Genomic DNA, 27,760 nt, shown 5'->3' with positions numbered 1-27,760 from the left:
AGACACAGTGATATAGGTTCTGGAATAACCATACTAACTTGGGAGCAGTTAGTGTTGTCATTACTGTGGATGCAGGAACACACTGAATTTGCTGTATGGAAGACTTTGAACCTCCTTAACTGGCCCTTTGATCTAGCTCGGGCAACAAAAAGATAGCTTGGCTTCTCTGCCACCTGGAGCTGTTCTTCTTGGTTGATTGGGGAAGGCATGATTAAAGTGTTTGTGCATGGGTGGTCTTCTCTCCCGGAGGGCAGGTGGGAATGCCTTTTTTTTTTTAAAGGAGGCATTGATTATGAAGGCTTCCCACAGCCTATCTAAGGTATGAGATTGATCTGCCCACACCGATGGTTTTGTTGTTACTGACAGATGGGAAAAGTAGGGTTTAAGCCTATCTTCATAGCCTTTCAGTGAAAACAAAATCACTTGGGGATGGGGGATGTCTGGGAGAGAAATTTCTTCTTTTTTTTTTTTTTCTTGTGTGATTTTGGACACAAGATCCCATGTATCCCAGGCTAGCCTCAGAGCAGCTGTCTCACCTGCCTTCACCCTCCAAGTGCTGGGATTATGAATAAGTGCTGTTATACATATTTTCTGAAGTTCTGGAGATCAAACCTAGGGTTTTGTACATACGTGCTAGGCAGGTAGGCAGGCACTGTTCAAATCGAGCTACATGCCCCAGCCCCAGAAACTACCTTCTTAGACATAAACTGTTTGCTAGTACCACAACTCTGACTTGTAGTAATTCATAAGTTGAAAATACCATTGTTGGACACTAGGACAGGACCCTGATGTAGTAGTTATGACCAAGAATATCTTTGCCATGTGGGATGCATTTTTAAAAAAAAATTTTAATGATATGTTTGTGTGTGTGTGTCTGCATATGTCTATGTGCATGTGAGTGCAGGTCCCCCAAAGACCACAGGTGTTGGATTCCCCTGGATTTGGAATTACAGGCACTCGTGAGCTGCCTGATTTGGGTGTTGGGAACTAAACTCTGTTCCTCTGGAAGAGCAGCAAGTATTCTTAACCCAAGTCAATTCTACCCTGGACACTATCTTTGAGTGGGGCCCACTTTTTTAGGGAATCAAGCATACATGTGAAAGATAGTCCTTGTGGGACAGGCAGAAATGCACGAGAGATTGGATTCTTTTTTGGTTGTTCTTCTTTAAACTTGAATTATTATTGATGTGTTTGTGTGTGTGGAGGGGGGAAGGGAGTGTACATGCATGGCTGTGGGGGGTCAGAGGTCAACTTTCTGGAGTCATTTTTCTCCTTCCCTTTTGTGTAGGTTCCAGAGATCAAACTCAGATTGTCAGGCTTGTGGGGCAAGCCCTCTCCTCAGGCAGCCCACTCACCACCCTTCACAGATGAGTTTTATGAGTTTTCATGAGCCAAAGACAAATAATGCTTGAGGTTCCTGGCTGATTTTCAGCTGCTGGAGACCACCAGTGCTTTCCAATAGGGAGCAAGACAAGACAGAGTCTAATTGGGGGACAATGCAGTTAGGAAGTATGGGGTTCAAGCCTAGTGGTAAAACACATGCCTAGTATTCATAGAGCCCTGAGTTCCACCACCTGCCACCCCCAATTAACAACAATTGGTAGGCTGGGCAGTGGTGGCGCACGCCTTTAATCCCAGCACTTGGGAGGCAGAGGCAGGCGGATTTCTGAGTTCGAGGCCGGCCTGGTCTACAGAGTGAGTTCCAGGACAGCCAGGGCTACACAGAGAAACCCTGTCTCGAAAAACCAAAAAACAAACAAACAAACAAAAAACAACAATTGGTAGGTTTGTGTTTTCTTTTTAGATGTAAAAAGATGTCTTTTGGGCCTTTTTCAAAGTTTCATACTATGCTAATATGAAGTTCTGGTCCTTCATACAAGGGTGCCCAGTCCATCTATCTGCTTCTTTAGGGCGTGTAGAGGAATTTTAATCCAGCAACATGACTACTCTGGCAGAGGCTCATGTCCAAAGACCTTCTAGGTCTATATGATCCAGCTGGAATGCAGACATGCCCTGGATTACAGTATCATCTGGCTGGAATTCTACACATGCTCTTAGTATTCACTTTTAATCCCTAACAATAAAGGAAAGGGTAGTTTGTAGAAGAAAGCAGCCATGTTTGAAAGTGACATCTAACAGAAGGGCAGACAGAGTGATGAATCAAAGAAAGATTTGACAGAATGAGTCAGAGATAGGACACATCCAGCTCATATGAGAAAAGCACAAGAAAGAAGGTCGACTTAAGAGCAGAGAGGAGGAGGGGGGATGGCAGTTTTATGTCTGAACAGTTATACAGAGGCAAGCTGTGAAAAACAAGCTAGACACAAGTGAAGACACATGAGCTAGAGAATGAGAAGAGCCAGAAGATGAGAGCAGATTGCCAAAGTTAAAATGTGTGACCAAGCAGAGCAATTCAGTCAGAAGCCAGAGAAACTGGACTGAATTAGTCAGCTTGGAAGATTAGATTGTACAGAGGCGAGAAGCTTCCAGGCCTAGGCTTAGGGATAGTTAGAACAGAAAAAGAAACTCTCTGGGTTCAGCCCAAACTGTGAACAGTGTGTGTACAGCTCTCATCCCATCCCATCACCTGAGGAAATAGACATTTATAGAGAGATGTTAGAAATAGGATTCTAGGGTTGGGTGGTGGTAGCTCGTGCCTTCAATCCCCAGCACTTGGGAGGCTTGAGGCCAGCCTGGGCCACAGAATGAGTTCCAGGAGATCTGAGGGTGCATAGAGAAACCCTGTCTAATCCTTCCATGCCCCCCCCCAAAAAAAAAAAACAAAGAAGAAAGTAAAGAAATAGAGTTCTATTGAGTACCTTCCTTGGTGCAATGGATTTTTTTTTGGTAATATGTTTTTTCTACAGGAAGGATTTGGGGGTTGGTACTGTAAAGATTGAGGTTATTTTGTATGTGCCGTCATTGGAGTTGGAGCTTCCTATACCAAATGCAGTGTCATCCTGGGGGTATGGAAGCTAATAACATATCAACAAAAGACTCCCTCTAACCACAGTTGACCCAGCTGAGATTAGAAAACATCAGTCTGTGATAATCTGATAAGTGTAGCATCAGGAACTCCCTGCACTTCAGACTAAGAACGAAAGGGAAAGGTGTTCAGAGGGAGGTTACTAAAGTGGGTATGGGGAAAAGACAGAGGCTTGTGTGTCTCACTTCTAGCAAGAGCATTGAGACAATGGCTAAGCGCTGTTGGGATAAGAGGCAGAGTCCACAGCAGAGGTGGGCACTAGAATTCGGAAGTGGCTAAAGAACATACTCTTCAGAGTTGGGTAGAAAGACAAGAGAGCTAGGGTAAAGAAAGAAGCAGGTTGAAAGTTAAAAAAAAAAAAAAAAAAAAAACCTTAAAAGGGGGCTGGAACGATGTAGCTCAACTGGCAGAGTGTAATTAGCATGAAGCCATAGGTTCAGTCCCCTCATGGATGATGTATATGTCATTCCAGGCTTGCATAGTGAGCCCTCAAGGCTAGCCTGGGCTACATGAGATCCTGTGTCAGAAACCAAACCAAAACCAAGACAAAATACTTTAACTAGTAGTGTGTTTTAAGTAAAAATATCCAGGAAGAATAATGGGACTACTCACATTTTAATTCAAGGATAAAAGAATCAACATACACAAGATAGTTTTAAAGGAACAATGAAAAATAAAAATTAGTTTGCTTCATGGTAATACCCAAATTCACATTTTTTAATATGCTGGAACATAAGGTTATTGAGTACCTAGTTGGCTTTGAAAAAAAATTTTTTTAATTTTGTGGGGGCTGGAGAAAGGACTCAGCAATTAAGAGCATTGGAGGACCTGGGTTAGATCCCCAGTTCCTACACCATGGTCCACAACCATCTGTAATTCCAGTTCCAGAGGACCCTTTTTTGGCCTCCTTGGGTACTAGGTATGCACATTGTGGACAGACATGAATGTAGACAAAATACTCATAAAAAAATTTTAAGAAAAATTTTTTTAATCTTGAAGTTGTGAAGATTGATTGGGTGAGGATCCTCCCTACAAGTCTTGTAACAAGATGCACTGTGTGACAAACATGGTGGCTCGTGCCTCTTATTCTAGCGCATGGGAAGCAGAGCAGGAGAGGAGGGTCAGCAGTTCAAGGTCACCTGACGTGACTCAAGCAAGCTCTAAGCCAGTCTGGGTTATATGAAACACTGTCTCAAAAAATAGCAATAATAACAACAACCCTTATAACCAAAAGATTGAAATGCAATAAATGCAGCAATAGAAGTACTGTGTGTGAAAATTAAAGTAGTATGTGGTGGAAAGGCAGATGTGAATTCTTAGCGTGCCCTTCAGCTGGGTTAGCCCTCAGCACCAAAGATAAAAGAAGAAAGGCGCGAGTAACTTGATTTGGAGAGGTGCTGCATGACTTCCTTTTCTGTTCTGTGACCGAATACCTGACAAAAGGTACTTTGAAGAAGGAAGGGTTTGCCCTTGCCCAGGTTTGAAGGGATGTAGTTTAGCCTGGAGAGAAAGGCATGAGTATGAGGTTGAGGCAGTCACATTCTGTCTGTATTCAGGAAGCAGAGAGGTGAGTGTTGGTGCTCAGCCTGTGTGCGTGCGTGTGTGTGTGTGTGTGTGTGTGTGTGTGTGTGTGTGTGTGCGCGCGCGCGCGCGCGTGTGTGCACGCATGTGCACATGTGCATGTTCACATGCGCATGTGCGGTCTATGCACATATTAGATGCTCACCTTATTCTTTGAGATAGTCTCTCACTGAGTCAGTAGCTCACCGGGCTAGCTGGGCTGGCTGGCCAGTGAGGTCGAGGAATCCGGGACCCTGCCTTCCCAGCTCTGGGACTGCAGATTCTTGCTTCCCACTTTTTACATGAGTACTGAAGATCTGAGCCCTGGCCCTCATGATTGTAGGGCTGGTACTTTACCCATGGAAATGTCTCCTCAGTTCCTGAGAGGTTTCTGGTACTTAACCATGATAGGCAGGAAGTGGATGAGACACAGCAACAGGGAGACTATCTTAAAAAACAAAACAAAACCCCCAAAAGAACATTTTGCGAAACTAGTCTGGTTTTGGTGTGGACAAGACAGAAAGTTTCAAGCCTAAGGCCTGAAGACTTGAGACAGAGAAGTTAAAAAAGAAAAAAAGGCATTTTAATGACTTTTCCAGGGACACTTGGGTAGTGGTTTTCTTTCAGGTAATGTTTGAAGCAGTTGGGAAGATCCTCTTTATTTTTAATTTTAAAATTCATTGCGGTGGTGGCGCACACCTTTAATCCCAGCACTTGGGAGGCAGAGGCAGGTGGATTTCTGAGTTCGAGGCCAGCCTGGTCTACAGAGTGAGTTCTACGACAGTCAGGGCTACACAGAGAAACCCTGTCTCAAAAAAACCAAAAAAAAAAAAAAAAAAAAAAATTGATTGCACTTACTGTGTTTGTGTATATCTTTGAGTACACATGCATACTAGGTTGTGTGTGTAGAGGTCAGAGGACAACTTTTTTTTTTTTAAAGATTTATTTTATGTATATGAGTACATTGTAGCTGTCTTCAGACACACCCGAAGAGGGCATTGGATCCTATTACAGATGGTGGTGAGCCACCATGTGATTGCTGGGAATTCAACTCAGGACCTCTGGAAGAGCAGTCAGTGCCCTTAACCGCTGAGCCATCTCTCCAGTCCCAGAGGGCAACTTATGAAAGTCAGTTCTCTCCTACCACATGGGTCCTAGGGCTCAAACTCAGGCAGTCTGGCTTGGTGGCAAACACCTTTACAAGCAAGCCATCCTGTTCCTGTGACTAAAAGGATTTGTTACCAAGTTATGTAAACCATTCACTTCTTTTGTTTGGTCCTCAACGGGTTTATAAGTTCAAAGAATATACCCTTGGAAGTTTTGATGTAACAGTGGGTGAGTGTAGTGCTTTGTTTTTAGTAAGGCCTTTCTACATTGCCCAGGCTGGCCTTTCTGCTTTAACTTCCCAAGTACTGAGATGATAGTAGGCCTGAGCCACAACTGAGGCTTTGTGTATCCCACAGAGTCTTGCTATGTATCCCAGACTGGATTTGCACTTGTTATCTTCCTGCCATCCAGGAATAGGTTGGTATAACCACTCCCAGCAGTTGTTCTTGGTGCTATTATAATACTGAACATCCTGCTGACTGGCCAGACACATATATAGGGCCTACCTCAGTGGTAAATGACAATAATCCCAGCAATTTAGAATGCTGAGACAGGAGGATGATGAGTTTGAGGACAGTGTAACCTAAACAAAACTAAACAAGTAGATCAGACTTACCCAGCTTATGGTCATTTTCTAACTGTGGCAAATGTTAAAATTAAGAGCTGAATTTCTAACTGGGTGTGGGGCCCAGACCTGTAAACCCAGTACTGGGAGACAAGGGCAGAAGGATCATTAATTGGAGGCCAGCCTGGGCTACATAGCAAGACTATTCTGAGTCTTACATTAAAAGAAATAAACCTGCCCCCTTTCATAAACTAAGTAGAAACTACAGAGTTAGTGAGATGACTCGGTCAGCACAAGCACGTGAGGACATGAGTTTGGTTCTCTAGCACTCCAGGCCAAAGCTGGGGCTGGCTGGCTGGCCAGCTGGCCAAATCAGTGACTTGCAGGTTTGGTGAGAAAGTGACTGTCTCAGAAAACAAGGAGAGTGATTGCAGAGAAGATTCATCATCAGCCTCTGGCATTTTTCTGGAGTTGATCCTGGGAATGAAGTTGAACTGTCGAGAAAGGACTTTACACAATGAACTAAACCACTTTAAATTCCTGATTTGGGGTAATCCAAATGCCCTCCAATTATGTTTAAATTAGAATTTATGTTTTAAAAAAATTTAGCAGTCTGTATATAAATGCATTTTTATTTTTCTTATAAAATGGCAAAACATTTGCAAGGTGATTCTTGTGGTCAGCATTCAGATATCTCTGCAATATGCTCTTAGGAGCTGCCTAAGTGGCTTCTGGAAGGCAGGCATCGAGTCTCTAAGAGAAATGCCTTTTCTATGTTCTCCCCACTGCTCTGTGGAAGCAGTCTGCACATGCTCTACAGAGCTGGTATTTTCAGTTCAGTCCAAATACATTTTTAAGGATAGAAGCAAGGGGGGATGGGAGGACTTCCTGTCTTAGTGTAACTATGGGTTCCTAGAATCCTGGCAGTGTGAGGGCAACAGCAGTCCAGTCAGGAAGAGGTTTGCAGGTGGGTCTGGCTCTGTAATTGTTAACTGAAAGCCGTTCAGTCCTTTTCCCTTTTCTTTAGTCAGCAGGGTCCCATGGTGACCGGTTTTGAAAGCAATAGTCCCCTTCAGCAGTTACCTAGCACCATGGCAACCAGGACGTCAGCAAAGCAGGATAGACCCACACAAAACAGCTGCAACTAGGCTTCTACCCTGCTTCTAGTTCAGCTCTGCCTGAAGCCCACTGATAGAGCTAAAACCATCTAGGCTTGCTCACCCCAGCATTCCTGTGTGTTGATGGGGATTTTCCCATAAGCAGAGATGTAGGAACATATAGTAAACTATGTCTTGAACCCCCAACCCTGTAAAAAGAAAAACATAAGAGTATATTTAAGGGGTAACTTAAGTTGCAGGGCAGAGGCTATAAAGCAGATACAGATTTAGTGAAATAAAAAACTGATTTTAGGAGTCTACGTGTAGTAAGGTGACAGTAGAGAAAGTTAGAGCCCTAGATATGCTAGGGATAGTTTATATTTAGATACAAGATCAGGGGAAAGCTTTAACAAATACTTTTATTTACCTGAAGTAGACAAACGGCTTTAAGGACCGCAATGCTGTCCGTGGTGCTGAACACTGCATCGCCCAGATGTGCTCTAAGGGTGCCCCCCAAGATAGATTAAGAAACACATCCGGATGCTGATAATAGAAAGGGGTTGGGGAATTGGAAAGAAGGCATGATTTTCTAAATCTCTGAAGCAACTCTGAAAGCGCAGGATAAAATTACCAGATTGAAAAAAAGAAAGTGAGGAAAGCCGGAGGTCTGTGTGGCTGAATCTTTCCCTTTTCATATGAGATTTCCTGATCAGAGCCAATCAGGTCAGAGATTTCTGCTGCTTTGCTCCTGAAAAGAGGGGTGGGGGAAGGGAGAGAGAAGATGGCCACATTTCCCCCTCAAGCCACATGATCCGTTTCCCATGTGACACATTCCAGAGCCCTGGAAAGGAGAAGGGAGGGGCACTGAGAGAGTGGGGCTGGGGGTGGGAAGAAGGTTCAGCAGTGAGTCTTCACAGCGTCATCTTCTCTTGCTACCAGGAAGCAGGCTGAGGGCTGAGGGAAGGCAGAGGAGAGATATGAATGTGTTCCAAAGGTTTCCTGGTGGCTCATGGCATCCTCCAAAGTCGTGTCTGGGAGCTGTTCCTGACCAAGAAGACCCACGGAGCCTGCCTCTGAAATCAAGTCCCGATGAAGGTATGTATGCGCTTGTGCTCCTCTCTCACAGCTGAAATGTGGCTCACAGGGACAATACCAGCTCTTCTATTTTTTTTTTTTTTTTTTTTTCAGGAAATTTGGAGATTTTTGTCCTGGCTTAGATGCTTGTTAGGGGTGTTAGATTTGTTACAGGTCCAGAAAAGATGTCTAGGTAGTTCTGTAAAATAAATATTTCTCCAGAGTCAGGTCCTATTGAGGAAAACAAAATTGGTTGAAAATCATGTGTAGTAATTGGTAATAAAACAATAAACTCATTGGTGAAAGGATTTCTCCCTGTTTAATCCTGGAAGGGGGAAGGATCATTACTCAGAAGAGCTAGATTTCATTGTCACTCTAAGAAAATCCTGTCTCATCCCTTTGAGCTGCTGTTCTGTGCCCGTGTTGCCAGAGGTTACTGGCTGTAGCTCAGGGAGCCCGAGTGGGCAGTCCTGCCATTCCTTTGTGCTCCTAGCTCACCCTTCTGATGTCTCCAATACCAAGAGCACCAATGATTGTTCCCTGAGCTCTGCCTTAGGACACCAGACTGCCACAGAATCCCACATGTTATGGAAACAGTAGGGAAGCTCTCACAGGATCTGCCACACACTCATCGTGGTTCCTTCCAGCATCTCTGCTCAGGTCAGAGAGAAAGAAGAGCTAGCAAATTCACATTGAATTTCATTTCATAGGTGCTTGAGAATGTTCATGGTATGTGCAAGCAATCATTCCGAGCATGTAAGTAGTCGTACAGACTGTAATTTAGAGATAAACTCAGGCATAGAGAAGTTCAGCAGCTATCCTAGGGTAACTTAGGTAGCACACAATAGAACAAGAATTGAATCCCAAGACTCTGAATCTTAAAGTCCTTGTTCTTAATCACTGAGCTGAATTGCTTGCCTGTTTGTGTTATCTCAAGTGATGTCAATAGTCTATTGGGCTACAAATTTTGCTCAGCTGACGCTACTGGATTGAGTCAGCTTGCCTGGCTAAAACAGATCCCCAGTGAAATCTATATTTAATTTTGAATTATCCCAATAGTCATGTTCTGTGCCCCAAATAACCTAGTAAGTAATTGCCTGTTCTTTCCCTCTTGTGCTACATAGATATCTAGTAGTAAAACACAGCGTTACTATGGTGATCACTGATGTCTAAAGGAAAAAGATAAATCTGGGATTATGTTATGGTAGACTTGTAAATCAAACCTAGAAATATTCTCCCATTCTTGGAACCCAGTAATAAGCCCGCCTTAGGCATCTGATTTTCAAGTTAATATATCAAGACAGGTGTGATGGCTCATGCCTGTAATCCTAGCCCCTAGGAAGGAAGAGTGCCACATATTTGAAGTCTGCCTTGGCTTCAGAGTCAGTCTCAAAAAGAGACTTAAAAATTATGCATATTAACTACAATGCCTGACTGAGTTTGCTGTTTTAAAACAATATGCTTTTAAAACAAAGATCTCTTTGCAAATTATTTTAGGATTTTTTTTTTTTTTTTTTTTTTTTTTTTTTTTTTTGAGACATGATTTCTCTGTGTAGCCCTGGCTGTTCTGGAACTCACACTATAGACCAGGCTGGCCTTGAACTCAGAGATACACCTGCCTTTGTCTCCTGAGTGCTGGGATTAAAGGTGTTTATCACTATACACAGGCCTTATTTTAGGTTTTTAAGGGTAAAAGAATTTACTAATACTTTTAAATAAAGTTAGGGATTTCTGGGGCTTGGGGGATGGCTCAGTGTATAAAGTGTTTGGCGGGTATGTGAATCTGAGTTCGAATAGTCAACACTGAAGTTACAAAAGACTGTATGTGGCTTTGTGCACCTGTAATCCTAGCAGGGGAGGCAGAAGCCGGAGGGTCTCTTGGGCTTGTCGAGGTTTACCTCTGCCCTGCACAGGCATGCACACACACAGACACACACCCACACACAGAGGAGTCTCTGAGGTAAAGGGTTTCCTTACTGTGAGTAGTTGAGGTAAGAGGACCACCAAGAATTCAAGGGTAGCCTGGGCTACAGAGTGAGCCTCTGTCTTAAAAAAAAAGAAAGGTAAAAGATCTTTCTCCTCGATCCTGGGTGGGTTTTCTTCTGGAAGAAGAAGCTGATTGACAGTCAGATGCTGATCTTAATCCTACAGGCTGTGTAGAATTGAAAGAGGCGCTAGGTCTAAAATATAAAGTGGAAAGACTTGCAGACTTCTTCTTCCAAAACATTCCATTTTGGACCTTTGAGGTCCTAAGTGTCATTCTCTGCGTAGTTCATCGCGGAGCACTTTGAACATGGCTGTGTCCTCTGGGATATACACATTTCCCTGGGACAGCTAACCTGAAATGTGGACTAGAGAGTGGCAAGCTCTCAGGACACATGTGGGAGTGTGCCATGGGAAGACTCCAGACTCTTAGCAGAATTCTACTAGAGCCAGTTTTTGGGGCCTGTGCCTATTTTATTTGTTTATCTGGTTAGTTTGCTTTTGAGACAGGATTTCATGTAGCCTAGGTTGACTTTAAACTTGCCATATAGTTGGCACGGGCCTTGAACTGATCCTCTTGTTTCCCCTTCCCAATCCTGGGATTACAGGCATCTACCAGCATGCCTAGTTCTGAGTCTATTTTATTTGCATATGTTTTAGTGAAGCAGCACATATGCAGTAAGAACTTGGCAGCCATCAAAACTATGCTTGGAGTTTATGTATGCTAGCTAGGCCCACTGTGAACCAGAGCTCAATGGTATCTATAAATTCTTCACTGCTCCTCCTCATAGTTTCATTTGTACCTAAGATGAAGTCTTCGTGGTATTTTGTGGAGAGATAAACCGGGACAGCCCCAGCAGTCTTTCCCTTTGCTCAGATGTTTGTCTAACACTTCCTGCCATTAAACTGCTCACGTCAGGTTGAGTTGAGCATCTCCAGTGTTCTGCTCCATGCATTCCTTTATCTAGTCTGTGTGGCACCCACTTCCCAGAACACTGTCCACAGAGTCACAGAACTGAGTAGACCTTTTCCTAGGGACCTTTGAGATCCTAAGTGTCAACTCAAGCTGAGCCCAAAATGTGGCAGTTAGAACCCACATGAAAAACTGTCTCAAGCGTTTTCCCTCTGCAACATTGTGGTCAAACCAGGCCTCACACGTGCTGGAGCTGCATTCCCAGCCCTGCCCGGGCACTTTTGAAAGCTTGCTTAGCATTTGAATTCAGGTTTGCAAGCTAACTGTGATTAAACTAGTCACCTTCAGGATCAGATACATAATACAGCCTTTACTATTTTTCTATCTAATTAAATCATTAAAGACAGGAAGACAGCTTTAGAGTAAAGTGACCACAGAGCCTCCTTCCCTCCTGTGTCACCTGCTAGGCTTGGCACACAGCATAGACAGCAGCCTGTTGGAAGGACGGTTGTGCAACTTGCGACTGCACATAAATAGGGCAGCATGGCTGTGGGACCCAGCGGGGCTTTCTCCCTGCTCTCTTGACTCTGAGAGGCGTAACCCACTGAATTCGATTGAACAGAAGGTAGAAGAGAAAGTAGAGAGTTGTTGCTGTGAGGAGAGTCCCTGATAATTCGGTTTTGATTTGGGGGGTTTATGTGGAGAGCAAACCCAGGTGCAGAATCTGAGAAAGTGATAGCTAGGTCTCATCTGTAAGGTGTAGCTTCATCTCTCCCTAGAGTGTTTCTATCAAAGGGGCAGGGAATAGAGGCAAGGGCCAGAATGTAGGTAGTGTATCCTTCATGAGCTACGGCAAAAGGTGGGATGAAATGGAGGTGTGTTCTCTAAGGGGATAGGTTAAAAGCAGAAGGAAAGTTGCTGTCATGATTTTATTTTCTGTTTGTGGTCACTTTCCCTTGACAGAAACTTTAAAGAGGCATCTCCTGGAACCTTCATGCAAAAGACTCCCCCAGACCCCTGGCAGCTGTCATAGCAACTCTGTGGTATACATTATCAGCCCTGTTTTCCAGTGAGGAAACCACAGCTCAGACACATTAACCGATTTGTCTAAAATCACTGCTAGTAGCCAGCATTAAACTAGTTCCCTTGGATCCTAGTATATTGCCAGTAGTGTTCTTTCTTCCCGGCTTTAAAAAGAATGTGTTTACGTATCAGACTAATAAAAACATGGTTCTCAAAAGTTGGAGAACTAGTGTCTGGAGAGATGGCTTTGGTGGTTGGGAGCACTACCTGCTTTTCCACAGGAGCCAGGTTCAGTTCCCAGCACTCATGGTGGGAATCTGTGACTCCAGTTTCATGAGATATGATGCCTTTTTCTGGACTCTCAGAGTGACTAGGCGTGAAAGTAATGCACAGGCATACATGCTGGCAAAATTCCATATTTTTTTTTAAAGTAAATTGGGAATAAGTAGAGTATTAACCAAGAAAACCTGTTAAATCCTGATGTATTTCTTACTCTTTTTCAGTGTGTATCACTAAAAGTAGTTATTTGTTGAGACCTTGCTTTGTTCTAGATATTGTTTTTGGCTCCTTTCTTATTTTTTTAAATGTGTGTGTGTGTGTGTGTGTGTGTGTGTGTGTGTATGTAGCCTGGAGCTAGAGATGAACTCCGTATCCTTCTGTCTCTGCCTCCCAAGTGCTGGAACTATGGGCACGCAGCCCACACCTAGCTTAGCCCCTTTCTCATATTCTGACTACAAATCAGGTAGTTACTATCATTTTAGTGATGAGAACAATAAGCACAGGGATAGTTAACTTGCCAGAGGCCACACAGATTGTGAGTTGTAACCGAGAAAGGCTCCTCTGGAGCAGTCTCTCACCACAGTCAGCACTGGGGCAGATCACTCTTTGGTTCACTGTAGAATGCCTCACAGCATCCTTGGACTCTGCTCACCAGATACTGGTAACATTTGACCCAGTGTCTATGGACACTGCCGTACCTCCCGGGAGGTAAAGTTTCCGCCTAAGTACCCTGGTCCTAAGCCCCGGCACTCGTCCCCTGGCCTCTATAACCTCTTCATATGTAAAATGCACATAGCCCATAAGGTGGCTCACTGGGCCCCAGACACTGGAAGGAACAAACAAACTTTTTTAAAAAAAGATTTATTTATTTATTTCATGTATGTGGGTACACTGTCGCTGTCTTCAGACACACCAGAAGAGGGCATTGGATTCCATTACAGATGGTTGTGAGCCACCATGTGGCCACTGAGAATTGAACTCAGGACCTCTGGAAGAGCAGCCAGTGCTCTTAACCACTGAGCCATCTCTCTAGCCCCAACAAACAAACTCTTGTAAAAGTTAGGCTTGGATGCACACTTGTAATCTCAGGATTTGAGAGGCAGAGGCAGAAGGATTAGGAGTTTAAGGTCATCCATGGCTACATTTCATATTTGAGGCCAGCATGAGCTATGAACCCTTGTCTTGATAAACGAGCTACAAAAACATAAAAAAATAATAAAATAGAGGAGCTTGGGGGTCTCAGTGAAATCAAGCACTTGCTTTGCAAGTAGGCGGACCTGAGTTCCTCCCTAGCGCCTGTGTAATGCTGGCCTTGGTAAGAATGCTGGGTATCGTGGATGGAATGTCGGTGCTAGAGACGTAGAGACACGACGGCCTTGCTGGCCAGCCGTTTTAGCTTCACTGATGAGCTTCGGATCAATGATGGCACTGTCACAAAGGAGTTAGACAGCATTCCTGAGAAAGACACCTGAGATTGTCCTGCCTCCATACACACATGCAAACGTATACATATGTGTCCACATAAGAAATAAAGTATGGCCGGGCAGTGGTGGCACACGCCTTTAATCCCAGCACTTGGGAGGCAGAGGCAGGCGGATTTCTGAGTTTGAGGCCAGCCTGGTCTACAGAGTGAGTTCCAGGACAGCCAGGGCTACACAGAGAAACCCTGTCTCGAGAAACAAAAAAAAAAAAAAAAAAAAAAAAAAAAAAAAAAAAGAAAGAAAGAAAGAAAGAAAAGAAAGCAAGCAAGCAAGCAAATATGTACAGCAAAAAAAGAAGAGAACAGGAAATAGGAGGGGAAGACGATTTTGGAGCCCCTTCTTTCTGGGTGTGTCAGATGGGTGAGGGCAGGGGCAGTGGAAGTGTGCTAGTGTTGCCTGTAGTGGACAAGGGTCAGATGTCCTCCAGAGCTGTCTTTAGTACTCTCCTTTGGTGCACCACAGGGGTCTCTGTTGCCATAGTTAGCTTTGTATGGGCAGGTGTTCCCACCTTCCCTAGAGTCTCCTGCGGTGGCTTTTGTTCTAGCTGTCAGGTGTAGGGGAGGCATCCACAGCACTGAGTGCTGTACAGTCGGACCTACCTGTCTTCATACTCAAGACAGCCAACGTTCACCAGCCTCCCGTAGGGTGTAGCTGTGCACATGATACACCGGAGCTGCAGGGTTCCCAGACTTGATAGTCAGCCCATAAGCTGACCTACAACTGAGCCTGGACTCAGGTCTATCAAATACAAAGTGATTCTTGACTGATGAGTCAGCACTTATTCAGGGGGGCTACCTCCTCTTGTAGGGCCCACCGCCCCAGCACGTCCTCCTGTGCCCCAGCTGCCCTGTTCTTCACATTCGCGTCCCTGGGATGTCTCATTTCTGGGGGAAGTGGCAAGTTGATTCATGCTTCTTACCTTGACTGTCAGTCTTCAGGTCCTTGGGCAGCTCTGTTCTTTTTGCTGAGTTTCTCTTCTTATTCTCCGAACTGTCCGGCTGCCCTTCACACCCTTGGTGAACTCCCATGCGTTTCCTCTTTGCAATCAGTTTTTATCCCGACTCTTCTGCACACGCCACAGTGCAGCTTCTAGTCCTCTACCTTCCCTACAAGTCTAGCAGAGCCTTGTAATTTGAAGGGCTCCCCCTTTTTTCTTTTCTTTTTTTAAAGATTATTTTATTTTTATTTCTGTCTATATGTATACATGTATGTGTTTGCACAAACAGGTGGCCAGAAGATGGCGTCTGATTTCCTGTAGCTAGAGTTACATGTAATTGTGAACTGCCAGATGTGGGTCCTGAGAACAGAAGAACTCTGGCCTGCAAGAACAGCAGGCGTGTAGCAAGTGTCCTTTAACTGCTGAGCCATCATCATCTCTCCAGCCTCCATCCATGCATCTGACTTTTGCCTCTTTCTGTATCATCAGCATCCCGTTTTAACTGGTTAACTTTTTGTTGTTGTGATAAAACCTTCTGATCAAAAGTAGTTTAGGGGAAGAAGGGGTTTAATTCAACTTACAGGTTAGAGTCTGTCACAGAGGGAAGTCAGGGCAGGAGCTCGAGCAAGAACCTGAATGAGAAAGACTGCTTACTGCTAGCTTGCTGACCCATGCTTATTACCCAGCTTTCTCATACGGCCCAGGAAGTCCTGGCCAAGGAATTTGGCCTCCCCCAGAGGACTGGGCCCCCACCTCCATGAATAATCAAGACAGTCCCACAGTCGTGCCCACAGGCCAGTCTGATCTGGGCGTTCTCATTTGAAACTGCTTTCTGAGGCTGTGTCAACTTCACAGCGTTAGCTAGGATGCCATTTAGAACCTCTTGCCAGTGCCAGCATCCTCAGGCATCCCTGGTTCCTTTGAGAAGTGTCAGTTTCAGGTCCAGGTCTAGCATTCAAACTTTCATCCGTTTTGAGTTGTTTTTTATACCTGACAAGAAATGGGAATTTAATTTCATCTTTTTTCTTACAGATAATTCTGTTTTTCCAGCATTGTTTATTGAAAAGACAGGCCCTTCTGATGTGTGTCCTGCGCACCTTTGTAAACAACGGTTGGGTTTAGTTGTATAGTTTCCTTGTAGGCGTGTGTGTGTTTAATGCTCCATTTTAATTTTTATTACACTTATTTTGGGGTGTTGCTCTGCATGCCATGCCATGGCAGGAATGTGGAAGGATTCTGTCAGTTCTCTCCTTCTACTCTGGGTTCCAGGGATGGAACTCGGGTTATCAGGCATGGCAGCAAATGCCTTGACCTGTGGAACATCTAACCCAGTCCTTCTGCCCCCAGACCTCCCCTCCGTGTGTGTGTGTGTGTGTGTGTGTGTGTGTGTGTGTGTGTGTGTGTGTTAATGCCAATGCCATGCTGACTTGATTAATACAACTTGGCTTTGGCTACTTGGGGACTTTTGTGATTTGATATAAATTTTGTTTTTTTCCTAACTTTATAAAGAATATCGCCGGGCGGTGGTGGCGCACGCCTTTAATCCCAGCACTTGGGAGGCAGAGGCAGGCGGATTTCTGAGTTCAAGGCCAGCCTGGTCTACCAAGTGAGTTCCAGGACAGCCAAAGGCTATACAGAGAAACCCTGTCTCGAAAAACCAAAAAATAAATAAATAAATAAATAAATAAATAAATAAATAAAAATAAAAATAAAAAAAATAAAGAATATCATTGGTGTTTTGGTAGAGGTTGTGTTGAATCTGTGGACCACCTTGAGCATTATGGACATCTAGCAGACTGGTTCTTCCTGTCTGTGAACACAAAGTATATTTCCTTTCTTTTCCTCCTCCATCATCCCCCTGTCCTTGCCTTCGTGCTTCCTAATCTCTTTCTATTTCTTTGACCAGTATTCTGCAGTTTTCAGTGCAGCCGTTTTTCACATCTTTGATTACATTTATTCCTGGATAATGTTTTGCAGCCATTATAACTGAGTTTGCTTTCTTGAATTCTAGACTAGATAATGTGCTGATGGTGTGTATAATGTGATTGGACTTTTCTGTGTTGAGTTTGAACCCTGTAGTTTTGCTCACTGGCTCAAATGGTTTTCAGGGAAGTTTAGTTTTTCTTCACATGAGAGCATGTTGTCAGCAACTGACAGCTTGACCTGCTCCTGGCTGCCTTGGTACGTCCTTGTTCTTTCTTCTGCTTGGGACTTTCATATTTCACTAAATGAAAGTGCTGGAAGCGGGCGCCCTCACCTTGTTGTAGGTTTTACAGAGGGGGTTCAACCTTGTTGTAGGTTTTACAGAGGGGGTTCAGCCTTTCCCCACTTTGAACTGTTTACTGTTGGCTCGTTGTGCTTGGCTGTTACTGTGTTGTCATGTGTTTTTTCAGTTCCAAATTTGTTGGGAGTTTTTAAGTAATTAAGCAAGATTCAACTTTGTTACTATAGTCAATTATTCATTTATTCTTACAGTCTCTCTATTCTGTTTATTTTACTTAGTGTCTTCTTACACTGTAGCCTAGGCTATCTTATAACTCACTATGTAGCCTAGGCTGGCCTGCAACTCACAATGTAGTTCAGACTGGCCTGTAACTTACTGTGTTGCCTAGGCTGGCCTGTAACTTACTCTCTCTCCCCTCTCTCTCTCTCTCTCTCTCTCTCTCTCTCTCTCTCTCTCTCCTCTCTCTTCTCTCGCCTCTCTCTCCTCTCTCTCTCCTCTCTCTCTCCTCTCTCTCTCCTCTCTCTCTCCTCTCTCTCTTCTCTCTCTCCTCTCTCTCTCTCCTCTCTCTCTTCTCTCCTCTCTCTCTTCTCTCTCTCTCTCCTCTCTCTCCTCTCTCCTCTCTCTCTCTCCTCTCTCTCCTCTCTCTCCTCTCTCTTCTCTCTCTCTCCTCTCCTGCTCCTCCTCCTCCTCCTCCTCCTCCTCCTCCTCCTCCTCCTCCTTCTTCTTCTTCTCTCTCTCTCTCTCTCTCTCTCTCTCTCTCTCTCTCTCTCTCTCATTCCCATGCTCTATCTCACTCTCTCCATTTATTTATTTATTTCGGCAGAGTCTCACTATGCAGCCCTGCCTGGCCTGGCCTGGAACTCACTATGTAGACCTAGATGGCTTCTAATTTACCGAGCTCCATCTGCTTCTGACTCCCAAGTGTTGGGATTGAAGGCTTGCACCGCCATGCCCATTTAAATGTTAAAGTGGAAAAGATTTGCATAAGACTAAGATTCCATCCCTAGAAAATTAGTCAAGTAACTCTTTATCTGAGAATGCCCACACATTATTCTGTGGTTAGTTCCTGGGCCCTCATGCGTGAATCATGATACCCTGAGTATTTCCTCCCCTCCCCTAGACTCTTGAGTATGCTAAGAAAACCCTGCATAGCTGCTATATCATCAGCCAGGTTCTTTGTTGTTGTTGTTTCCTATAAGTTCTGCTTACCAGTTTTTACTTGTTATTGTTTTGGAGAAGGTGATATTCATGTGTCATGGCCCACATGTGAAGGCAGAGGACTTCTTGGAGTTGCTTCTCTCCCCTTTACTTCAGTCGTGGCAATGGAACTCAAGTATCAGACTTTCAAGTAAAACACTACCCTGCTAAGCCACCTTGCTGCACCTCTGCCCTAGTTCCCAAAAGTTGTTGCGGCTTGTTCCTGTGAGTGGGCTGCACATGGAAAGGTTAGCTCTCCATCCCTGTCTTCATGCTCTGGCATGGCTTTTACTTTGTCATTAGGTTTAAATAGGCCTGTGTGACTGTGGGTGCTGCTGTTTCAGCACTAAGTCTGGGTTTACTCAAGTCCGTGGTCTTTACGTTGCCACGGTTTTAGCACTAGAGGGCGATCCAAGGCCAGGGCTGCCTGAAATACACAGTTGGTGTATTGTTCATCATGAGACACCTAAGTAAGGATGGCCCTTCCCTCGGTGTTTGGGGTGGAGGGGATGTCTACATGCCTTGTCCTGAGTCCCTGGCCTGGGGTCCAACACTGTGGAGTTTGGCTGAGCTCTGGGCAAAATGACTGTCAAGGTGCTATTCTCAGGCTCCTGTAATCATCAACGCTGTAACACTGCCCAGCCAGCTAAAACCAGTGTATCTCAGTAGACACCTCCCGTAGTCACCATCAGCTGTCAGTAGCTCCTCACCTAAGGATGGATATAGCACAAATTTCAATTGAACGTACGCCTCTGTGGATAGACAAGAGGCTATGGGGAATAACTTTGTATTCCTATTTTTGGATGAGGAGTCCAGAAAGACCCCCAAGCACAGCCCATATGACCTCTGGATTCAGATCAGGCCCCTTGTGGTTTCCCTGGGCACAAAGCTGGTTTGGACTGAAACTGTGAAGTGATCACCATTTCCACTGTATGACCTAGGGTAAAACTGGAGGCTCTTTTCACTTGTGAGACAGGCTAGTGATAGCATCTGGCTGAGAGGATCCCACATAGGCCATCCTGGACCACAAGAAGCATTCACTGTGAGTGATGTCTGCTGTCAGAGTTCCACTGTAATTGAATTACTGCTATTTTCTCAAATAACTGTAGGTGTGCCATAGTCTATATTACTAGTCTATAGAAAACATTTTAAACTAAAGTATGTAGAAATTAGCATTTTGAAAACTCTAAGATTGGATTTTCTTTTTAAATAGAACTATTAGGTTAAATTTTTAAATAAATCTCAGATATAAGAATGGGTTTCCTATAAAGTAAAAATGTTTATGAATATTTGTAATAAAATGTATATATATTTCAGGAAGAAAAAAGGTCAACTGTTAGGATTTTTTATGTATGTGTTTATGTATGGCATGAGTGTGTATGTGTGTGTGTGGTGTATGTGCATGTGTATCATGTGTACACGTGTGCGTGCGTGTGCGCATGCATGCAGAGGCCAGAAGTTGGCATTTGGTGTCTTCCTCTGGTCACTCTTTGAGACAGGATTTCTCACTGAAGCAGGTTTGCTTAATCTAGCTGACCAGTTTGTCCTGGGAATCCCGAGGCTCTGCCTCCTAAGTGCTGGAATTATAGCCTGTGCCCACTGCGCATTTATGTGGGTTCTGGAGATCCAGAACTCCTGTTTGATACTAATATGGCTAGCACTTTATCCACTGAGCATTTTCTACAGCCCAGTTTCTAGAGTTTAAAAACTTCTAGGTGTATGTTGCATGCATACAGAAACAACTAGCCATTGGTCAGCTTAGCTGGGATCATCCCTCCATAGGACACAACGTTTATCAAGTGTGCTCCTCTGGTATTTTTCTTTTGACAAGGTCTTACTATGCAGCTCTGGCTGGCCTTGATCTCATAGAGATCCACTTGCCTCAAAGCAAAGACATGTACTATCATGACCAACAACCCCTCTATTCTTTGTGGTCCTTTTCTTCATCTCATTAGTTTCCAGTCTTTTCTCTCTACCACATATGAGTTACAAAAAGTTAAATGTGTAACTTACATAAACATGATGAACATGAAAGAAAGATTTATTCACTTACCATTGAAGGAAACGTCGAGATAAGGGTACTTCCAAGAGCATTTGAAGGAACACAGACTTAGAGGCATTAAAAAAAATGTTAGGGGGCTGGAGAGATGGCTCAGAGGTTAAGAGCACTGGCTGCACTTCCAGAGGTCCTGAGTTCAATTCCTAGCAATTCCATACAGTGGCTCATAACCATGTCTAATGAGATCTGGTGCCCTCTTCTGGTCCACAGGCATACATGCAGACAGAATGCTGTATATATAATAAATAATTAAATCTTAAAAAAAAAAAAAGTTAGCATTTAAACAGTATCAACTGGTTAGACACAGAACTGGTTAATTTCCTACAAGGCAGCAAGTGCCTACCTAACCTTTGGGGTTATTTGTTGAGGTAGACAGGAATATTCAAGGTAACATATAACTTCACACTGTTACATTGAGTAGTCTGGCACTACTCAGATAGTAACCAGCAAAAGCAAGCATGGGTTTGTTTTGTTTTCCAGAGACATTATCTTTTGGGAGGCCCATTTAAGGATGTCCCAGGGTAGGTAGCTCAGTGTAGAACATTTGCCCAGTGTACACTAGGGCCTAGGTTCAGTTCCCAGCATGGGAGTGGAGAATATCCTAGCAGAACAACAAAGATACATTGTACCTTTTTGTATCTGTCACTTCTAAAATTACCATGTTTAGGTGACTCTAGATATAGTTATTAATTAAACAGCCATTTTTATTTCAGAAGTGTTCTCTGAAGAACATTTATTTCCAAGCTAACAGAAGCTGTTGAGAACTTTTACTCTGGCACTCCAGATGGGAAAGTAGCAGGCTTCCCTCTGACTCGGGGTAGACCTGTCTGAGGTCTCTTAGGTTCCTTTTCTCTGCCTTAGTGTAGCAGTGGCTTCAGTGTCACCTGCCATCTCTTCTCAGTACTTGTCTTTTCCTCTATTCCTATGTCTCCAGTGACCCACAGATGATCTTCTGTCCACCCCCACTGAAGTGTAGCAGGACTACGGGTAGGAGGAGTTTAAGTCCTCTGTCCTTATGGTCCAATTTAGTTAATATTTAATAAGCGATTATTAATGCAGAGTACTACAGTTAGACTCCATGGAGCATGGAAAAAAGGCTAGCACCTCCTCCAGGACCCATAATTCAATGGGGGAAGACAGAAACATGGAAAGCCATCTGAAGTTCTGTTTCTTAATCACAGCTGAACATTAGGGTCACCTGGGGAACTCTTGAAACACCCTGATGCCCTCTGTGTTCCAGACTCATTAAATTAGAATCCCAGGGCTGGGGGATGGCACCCAGGCATCTGTATTTAGAGGTCTCTGGGAAATTCTAGTGTATTGCTAAACTAGAGCAAAACAAACTCGGAAAGCGTACAGAAGGATTACATGCTGAATCAACAGGGCACCACGGCCATTCTGGACAGGCTAATCCACTACCCGATCACATTTCAGCCCACGAATGCAGAAAATATGACCTCTCGTTGCAAGTATGGGGAAGTCTCAGGTCAGTTTGATTGCAGAGCATTTAGAGAACATATACTTTGGGGGCTGGGGAGATGGCTCAGTCAGTAAAATACTAACCATGCAAGCATGAGAACCTAACTTGGTGTCCATTTAAAAGGCTGGACACTGCTGAACGGTTATCTTCATGGTGAAGAGCAGAGACAGGAGGACCCTTAGGAGGTGCTAGCTAGCAAGTCTAAGACCCTGTGTCAGAAATACAGTAGAAGGGCTGAAGAGGTGGTTCAGTGGTTAGAAGCATTTGTTAATGAAGATGCCCCAGCTTTGGTTCCCAGTATCCATGTCATGGTTTATAACTGCCTGTGACTCCAGTTCTAGGGGTCTGACACCTTCTGACTGTTGAAGACACCAGGCATGCATACAGTGCATATACATACAAGTAGAGAAAATAGCCATGCATATAAAATATATGTAAAAATAAAAAGGAAAGTAGTGCGTGGATATTACAGCTTCTGTAGCTTCCTTCAAACCATACCTCCTAAAGTATTCATGTGTCTGTGTGTGTGATGTGCACTTGTGTGCAGACATCAAAGCTCTCTTCCTCACTCTCCTCTGTTTACTTCTTAAATAAATGTGGGCATGGTAACACCCATAACTACTGAGCGCGTAGAGAATCAAGTTCCAGGCCTAGCAGGGTGACATAATCAAAAAAGTTATGTTTACTTACCAGTGCACAAGTCCTAATATTGACAAGGACCACCAGGCTCAGTGTCAAATAGGTGGGTAGTGGTTTTACCACTCGTAGTGATAACCCCTGAGGACTCTAAGTCTGTCACAGAGATGCCTGCACACTTACGTTTTACTGCAGTACAACTCACCACAGCCAAGGTATGAAATCAGCCTAGATGTCTGTCAGCGGATGAATAAGGACAATGTCGCACACGCACATGCACACGCACACATGCATGCACATGCACACATGCACACACACGTGCACACACGCATGCACACATGCATGCACACACATGCACACGCACACATGCACACATGCATGCACACACACGCGCACACACACGTGCACATGCACACACGTGCACATGCACACACGTGCACACGCACACATGCACACACGTCCACAGTAGAGTCTTACACAGCCATAAGAAATGACATGACACCACTTAAAGGAAAGTGGATGGAAGCAGAGATCCTAGTAACAGAAGAACTCAGGCAGACAATTATCACTTGGTTTCTCTCATCTCTGGATCTTACATTTTGAATAGCTACATAAAATCAGTGATATATGCATATGTGTGTAGGTGCATATACACGTGTGCAGGTGCATATACTTATTTGTGTGTAGGTGTGAGAGAGAGACATGAAGTAGAAGCAAGATTTTCTGGGAGCAGACAGGCTAGCAGGAGAGGAGAGAGGCATGTTCTGGGGGTGAGTGTAGTGGAGCACATGACTCAGTGAATGAGACTGGCTCAGTGAAACCCAGCAGTAGACGTAGTGCTCTACATCCCAGTAACTATTATGACAAGGAGTGTCCGGTTAGGAAGCAGCTTACATTTACACTGCCTTAACAGGAGGCATCGTTCTTCTTATCTTATCTAGAACTAAGAGGGAAAGAGTGACTATGGTCTTTGCTCACAGAATGGAGACCGACCAGCCACCTGTGGTGACTGCTACCCTGCTGGTGCCCCTTCAGAACCGCAGCTGCGAGGAAGCGGCTGAGGGCCTGCGGCCCCATGGCCTGATGGAGGAGCACGAGGAGCACGGCTGGATGAGCAATAGGACAGACCTTCAGTACGAGCTGAACCCTGGAGAGGTGGCCACAGCCAGCATCTTCTTCGGCGCTTTGTGGTTGTTCTCTATCTTCGGCAACTCCCTGGTGTGTCTGGTCATCCACCGGAGCCGGAGGACTCAGTCCACCACCAACTACTTTGTGGTCTCCATGGCGTGTGCTGACCTTCTCATCAGTGTGGCCAGCATGCCGTTTGTCGTGCTGCAGTTCACCACCGGGAGGTGGACCCTCGGGACCGCCATGTGCAAGGTGGTCCGCTACTTCCAGTATCTCACCCCGGGTGTCCAGATCTACGTGCTCCTGTCCATCTGCATCGACCGCTTCTATACCATCGTCTACCCGCTGAGCTTCAAGGTATCCCGGGAGAAGGCCAAGAAGATGATCGCCGCTTCCTGGGTCTTGGATGCAGCCTTTGTGACGCCTGTCTTCTTCTTCTACGGCTCTGACTGGGACAGTCACTGTAACTACTTCTTTCCTTCCTCCTGGGAGGGAACTGCCTACACTGTTATCCACTTCCTGGTGGGCTTTGTGATTCCCTCTATCCTCATAATCCTGTTTTACCAGAAGGTCATAAAGTATATCTGGAGAATAGGCACGGACGGGCGGACCCTGAGGAGGACAATGAACATTGTCCCCAGGACAAAGGTGAAAACGGTCAAGATGTTTCTCCTCTTGAACCTGGTGTTCCTGTTCTCCTGGTTGCCGTTCCACGTGGCCCAGCTCTGGCACCCCCATGAGCAAGACTACAGGAAGAGCTCCCTTGTCTTCACGGCAGTCACGTGGGTATCGTTCAGCTCTTCGGCCTCGAAACCCACTCTGTACTCCATTTATAATGCCAATTTCCGGAGAGGGATGAAAGAGACTTTCTGCATGTCCTCAATGAAATGTTACCGCAGCAATGCCTACACCATCACGACCAGCTCAAGGATGGCCAAAAGAAACTATGTGGGCATTTCGGAGATCCCTCCCGTGAGCAGGACGATAACCAAAGACTCCATCTATGACTCGTTTGACCGTGAGGCCAGGGAGAAGAAGCTTGCCTGGCCCATCAACTCAAATCCACCAAACACTTTTGTCTAATTTCTAAGAATTCTTTCACTGTTATGTGCCAGAGATTAAACAGCTTTAACTATAAAGAGAGAATTGATTTACTTAGCTTTCACTAAACTTCCGTTTTGTAAAATGTATTCACTGTTGATTATGGTTCCTGTGGATTTTGTTCTGGTTGCTTTTTGCTGGTCAGTAGTACTCCCGCTATCAGAGCCATAAACCCTCCTTGCTGGGCCGGAGAGGTGGCTCTGGTTGAGAGCACAGCTTGGCCTGTCAAGGACCCCAGCACCCATGGAGCAGCTTACAGCCATCTGTGTTTCCATGGTTAGGGGATCCCATGACCTCCTCGGGCCCCTTTGGAACACTACACACTTGTGCACAGACATTCACGTAAGCAAAACATTCATACACATAAAAGTTTTTAAAAATTTAAATATTTTTTGCTTGTTTCAAAGTTTTTTTCTGAGCAGGTAAGTTGGCTTCAGAACTTGAGTTCAATCCCTGTAATCCACATGGAGGAAGGAGAGAACCACCTCTTGCAAGTTGTCTCTGATCTCCACACAAGTGTTGTGGCACCCATGCACATGAGCACACACAAGCGCACGTGCGTGCGAGCACACACACACACACACACACACACACACACACACACACACAGTAAATGTAAAAGAAAAATTGAAAACCCTTTGCTATTTTTGTTCTATCATCAGGTTAATACACACAGTTTTCTATTTTTGGTTCTGTCTTGCTATATTTTGTTTTTATTTTCTTTTCCCTACTGAATGTTTGTTTCTCTCTCTCTCTCTCTCTCTCTCTCTCTCTCTCTCTCTCTCTCTCTCTTTTCTTTGTTTCTTTGTTTTTCTCTCTTTTTTTTTTTCTGGTTTTTTTGAGACAGGGTTTCTCTTTGTATCCCTGGCTGTTCTGGAACTCATTCTGTAGATCAGGCTGGCCTCAAACTCACAGAAATCTGCCTGCCCCTACCTCCCAAGCGCTGAGAATAAAGGCGTGCGCACCACTGCCTGGCAGCCTGCTCAACTTTTCTACCTGTGGCCTACTAATCCACTGAAATCCCATAAGCATTATATTTCAATACTTTACTTAGCCAGGCAGTGGTGGCGCACGCCTTTAATCCCAGCACTTGGGAGGCAGAGGCAGGCGGATTTCTGAGTTTGAGGCCAGCCTGGTCTACAGAGTGAGTTCCAGGACAGCCAGGGCTACACAGAGAAACCCTGTCTTGAAAAACCAAAACCAACCAAACAAACAAAAACCACAAAACAACTCACTTTTCCCAGCCAAGCAGCACAGTACGCATTTGCATATTACCTTCTGGAAAGGGGTGGAGGGCGGCATGGGAAGCTGGCTGTGACAAGTTTAATCATTCTTTGGGAGAGAGTGCTTAGTCATCTACATTCCTTGCCTATTCTTGTTTTCATCCTAATCCATACAACTGGTGAAGTCTTAAACATTCTTTTATTTAAATTCATTTTGTTTATTGGTGGTGGTGGTAGGGTGCATTGGTAGAGATGAGAGTACAGCTTTCAGGAATCAGTTCTTACCTTCCATCATGGTAGGTTCTGGGGCTTGAACTTAGGTCTTTAGACTTGACTACAGGCACCTTCTCCCACTGAACCTTCTTACTGGACTAAGCCTTGAAAGTACTCTATGCTATTTCCCTCATACCTGTGACCCATCCACACTGTGCCTAGGACACATATCAACCTCTGAGTCATATGCAGGCAAAGGAGCAAGTGACCTTGGTAGGCTTGCCAAAGAGAGGAATGACACTTTCCTGTGCTCACAGGAAATCAATCACAGAGACCTCCAACTGTGGCCCTACTGTGACCCACAAGATCACCAAGGGCAAGATTTGATTTCATTTTCTCCTATAAATTCAGACATGAGGCCTTTTATTGTAATTACATTTTTTTCCCCATACTTACACACATTCGTGTGTTGGGGTGCCCACAGAGGCCAGAAAAGGGCATTGGATCCTGAGGTTGGAATTAAGACCTTTGTAAGCTACCTAACAGGTGCTGGGAATCAAACTGGGGGTCTCCGTACAAGCACAGTATGTGATCCTGAATGGTGAGCTATCCTTTCAGCCCCATGAAGTTCATCTCTGTCAGACAACCCCTTCTCTCTCCGGATTGAACCACAACTTGTTGGCTACTCAAACTCTCCATTGTCCGCGTGACTCATGACTTGTTCCTTGGTTCCCAGGTGTTGTTTGCAATCTATATTTTATTTAGAAATGAACCAGTACATTTAGAGAATCATTTCTTTTTCATTACTGGGTATGGTAACACACACTCCTAATCCCAGCCCCCTGGAGATGGAGGCAGAAGAAAGAGGAGTCCAAGGCTACACACCAAGATGGACACCAGCTTGGGCTGAGACTTTGTGTCAAAAGCAAAACAGCACAAGACAAAAGGAATTTATTTTAATGGAATAAGGACTTACAGACAAGCCTGGTTTGCATTTTCATAGGCAGCATGAGCTGCATATAATAATTCACTGTGTAGCAGTCTTACCTGTATTAGCTTGTCCTTTCCACAATATTTCCAGGATGTATTTATGGGTTTTCTTTTTTTTGTTGTTTTTAATTGAGTTTATAGCCCAGGCTGGCTACATATTCAAGGTGATCCTGCTTCAGCCTTACCTGTGATGAGTTTGATTGTCTCTGTTTACCAGATGATGAGACTGGACTTCTCTGTGAGGCAGCTTGTCAGGCTGGAGTGTGACAGCTGGTATTCTGACTCAGGCCTTCCTACAACCCTGTGGCGTGTTCCTCACCATTTCAGCTGTCTTCTTAGAGAACATGAGCGGCCCCCACCTAGACATACATGCCCTGTAGGCCTGATCACAACCTCAGTAGAACTGTACAGTCTGAAATAAGCTGGCTGTTCTGATGATGTCAAGATGGAGTTTAATGAGCTGGCTCACATCTTTCTCTTAGCCATATAGATTGGCTCCTTGTC

At 44.6% G+C, this 27,760-nt stretch overlaps 1 protein-coding gene across 15 annotated transcripts in view; it reads left to right on the top strand.

Moving 5' to 3' along the window:
- Gpr19 (G protein-coupled receptor 19) overlaps window positions 1–24,935 on the top strand; it is a 39,237-nt gene extending 14,302 nt beyond the window's left edge. For 11 of the 15 annotated variants that reach the window (XM_076940689.1, XM_076940686.1, XM_076940685.1 and 8 more), the window contains 2 exons: window positions 8,255–8,410; window positions 23,543–24,935. In XM_076940689.1, the coding sequence (XP_076796804.1) occupies window positions 23,565–24,812 (1,248 nt within the window). In that variant the 5' untranslated portion in view covers window positions 8,255–8,410; window positions 23,543–23,564 and the 3' untranslated portion in view covers window positions 24,813–24,935. Of the gene's footprint in view, window positions 1–5,407; window positions 8,411–12,248; window positions 12,707–23,542 lie in introns of those variants that run through there. The other 4 variants (XM_034512552.2, XM_034512553.2, XR_013112683.1 and 1 more) reach the window with 3 other exon arrangements.
- The last annotated feature ends 2,825 nt before the right edge of the window (window positions 24,936–27,760 follow it).

This window comes from Arvicanthis niloticus, chromosome 9 (genome assembly GCF_011762505.2).
Source record: "Arvicanthis niloticus isolate mArvNil1 chromosome 9, mArvNil1.pat.X, whole genome shotgun sequence".
Taxonomy (NCBI): Eukaryota; Metazoa; Chordata; class Mammalia; order Rodentia; family Muridae; genus Arvicanthis; species Arvicanthis niloticus.
Note: the sequence above shows the minus strand (reverse complement) of the source record. Positions and strands in the feature narration are given on the sequence as shown.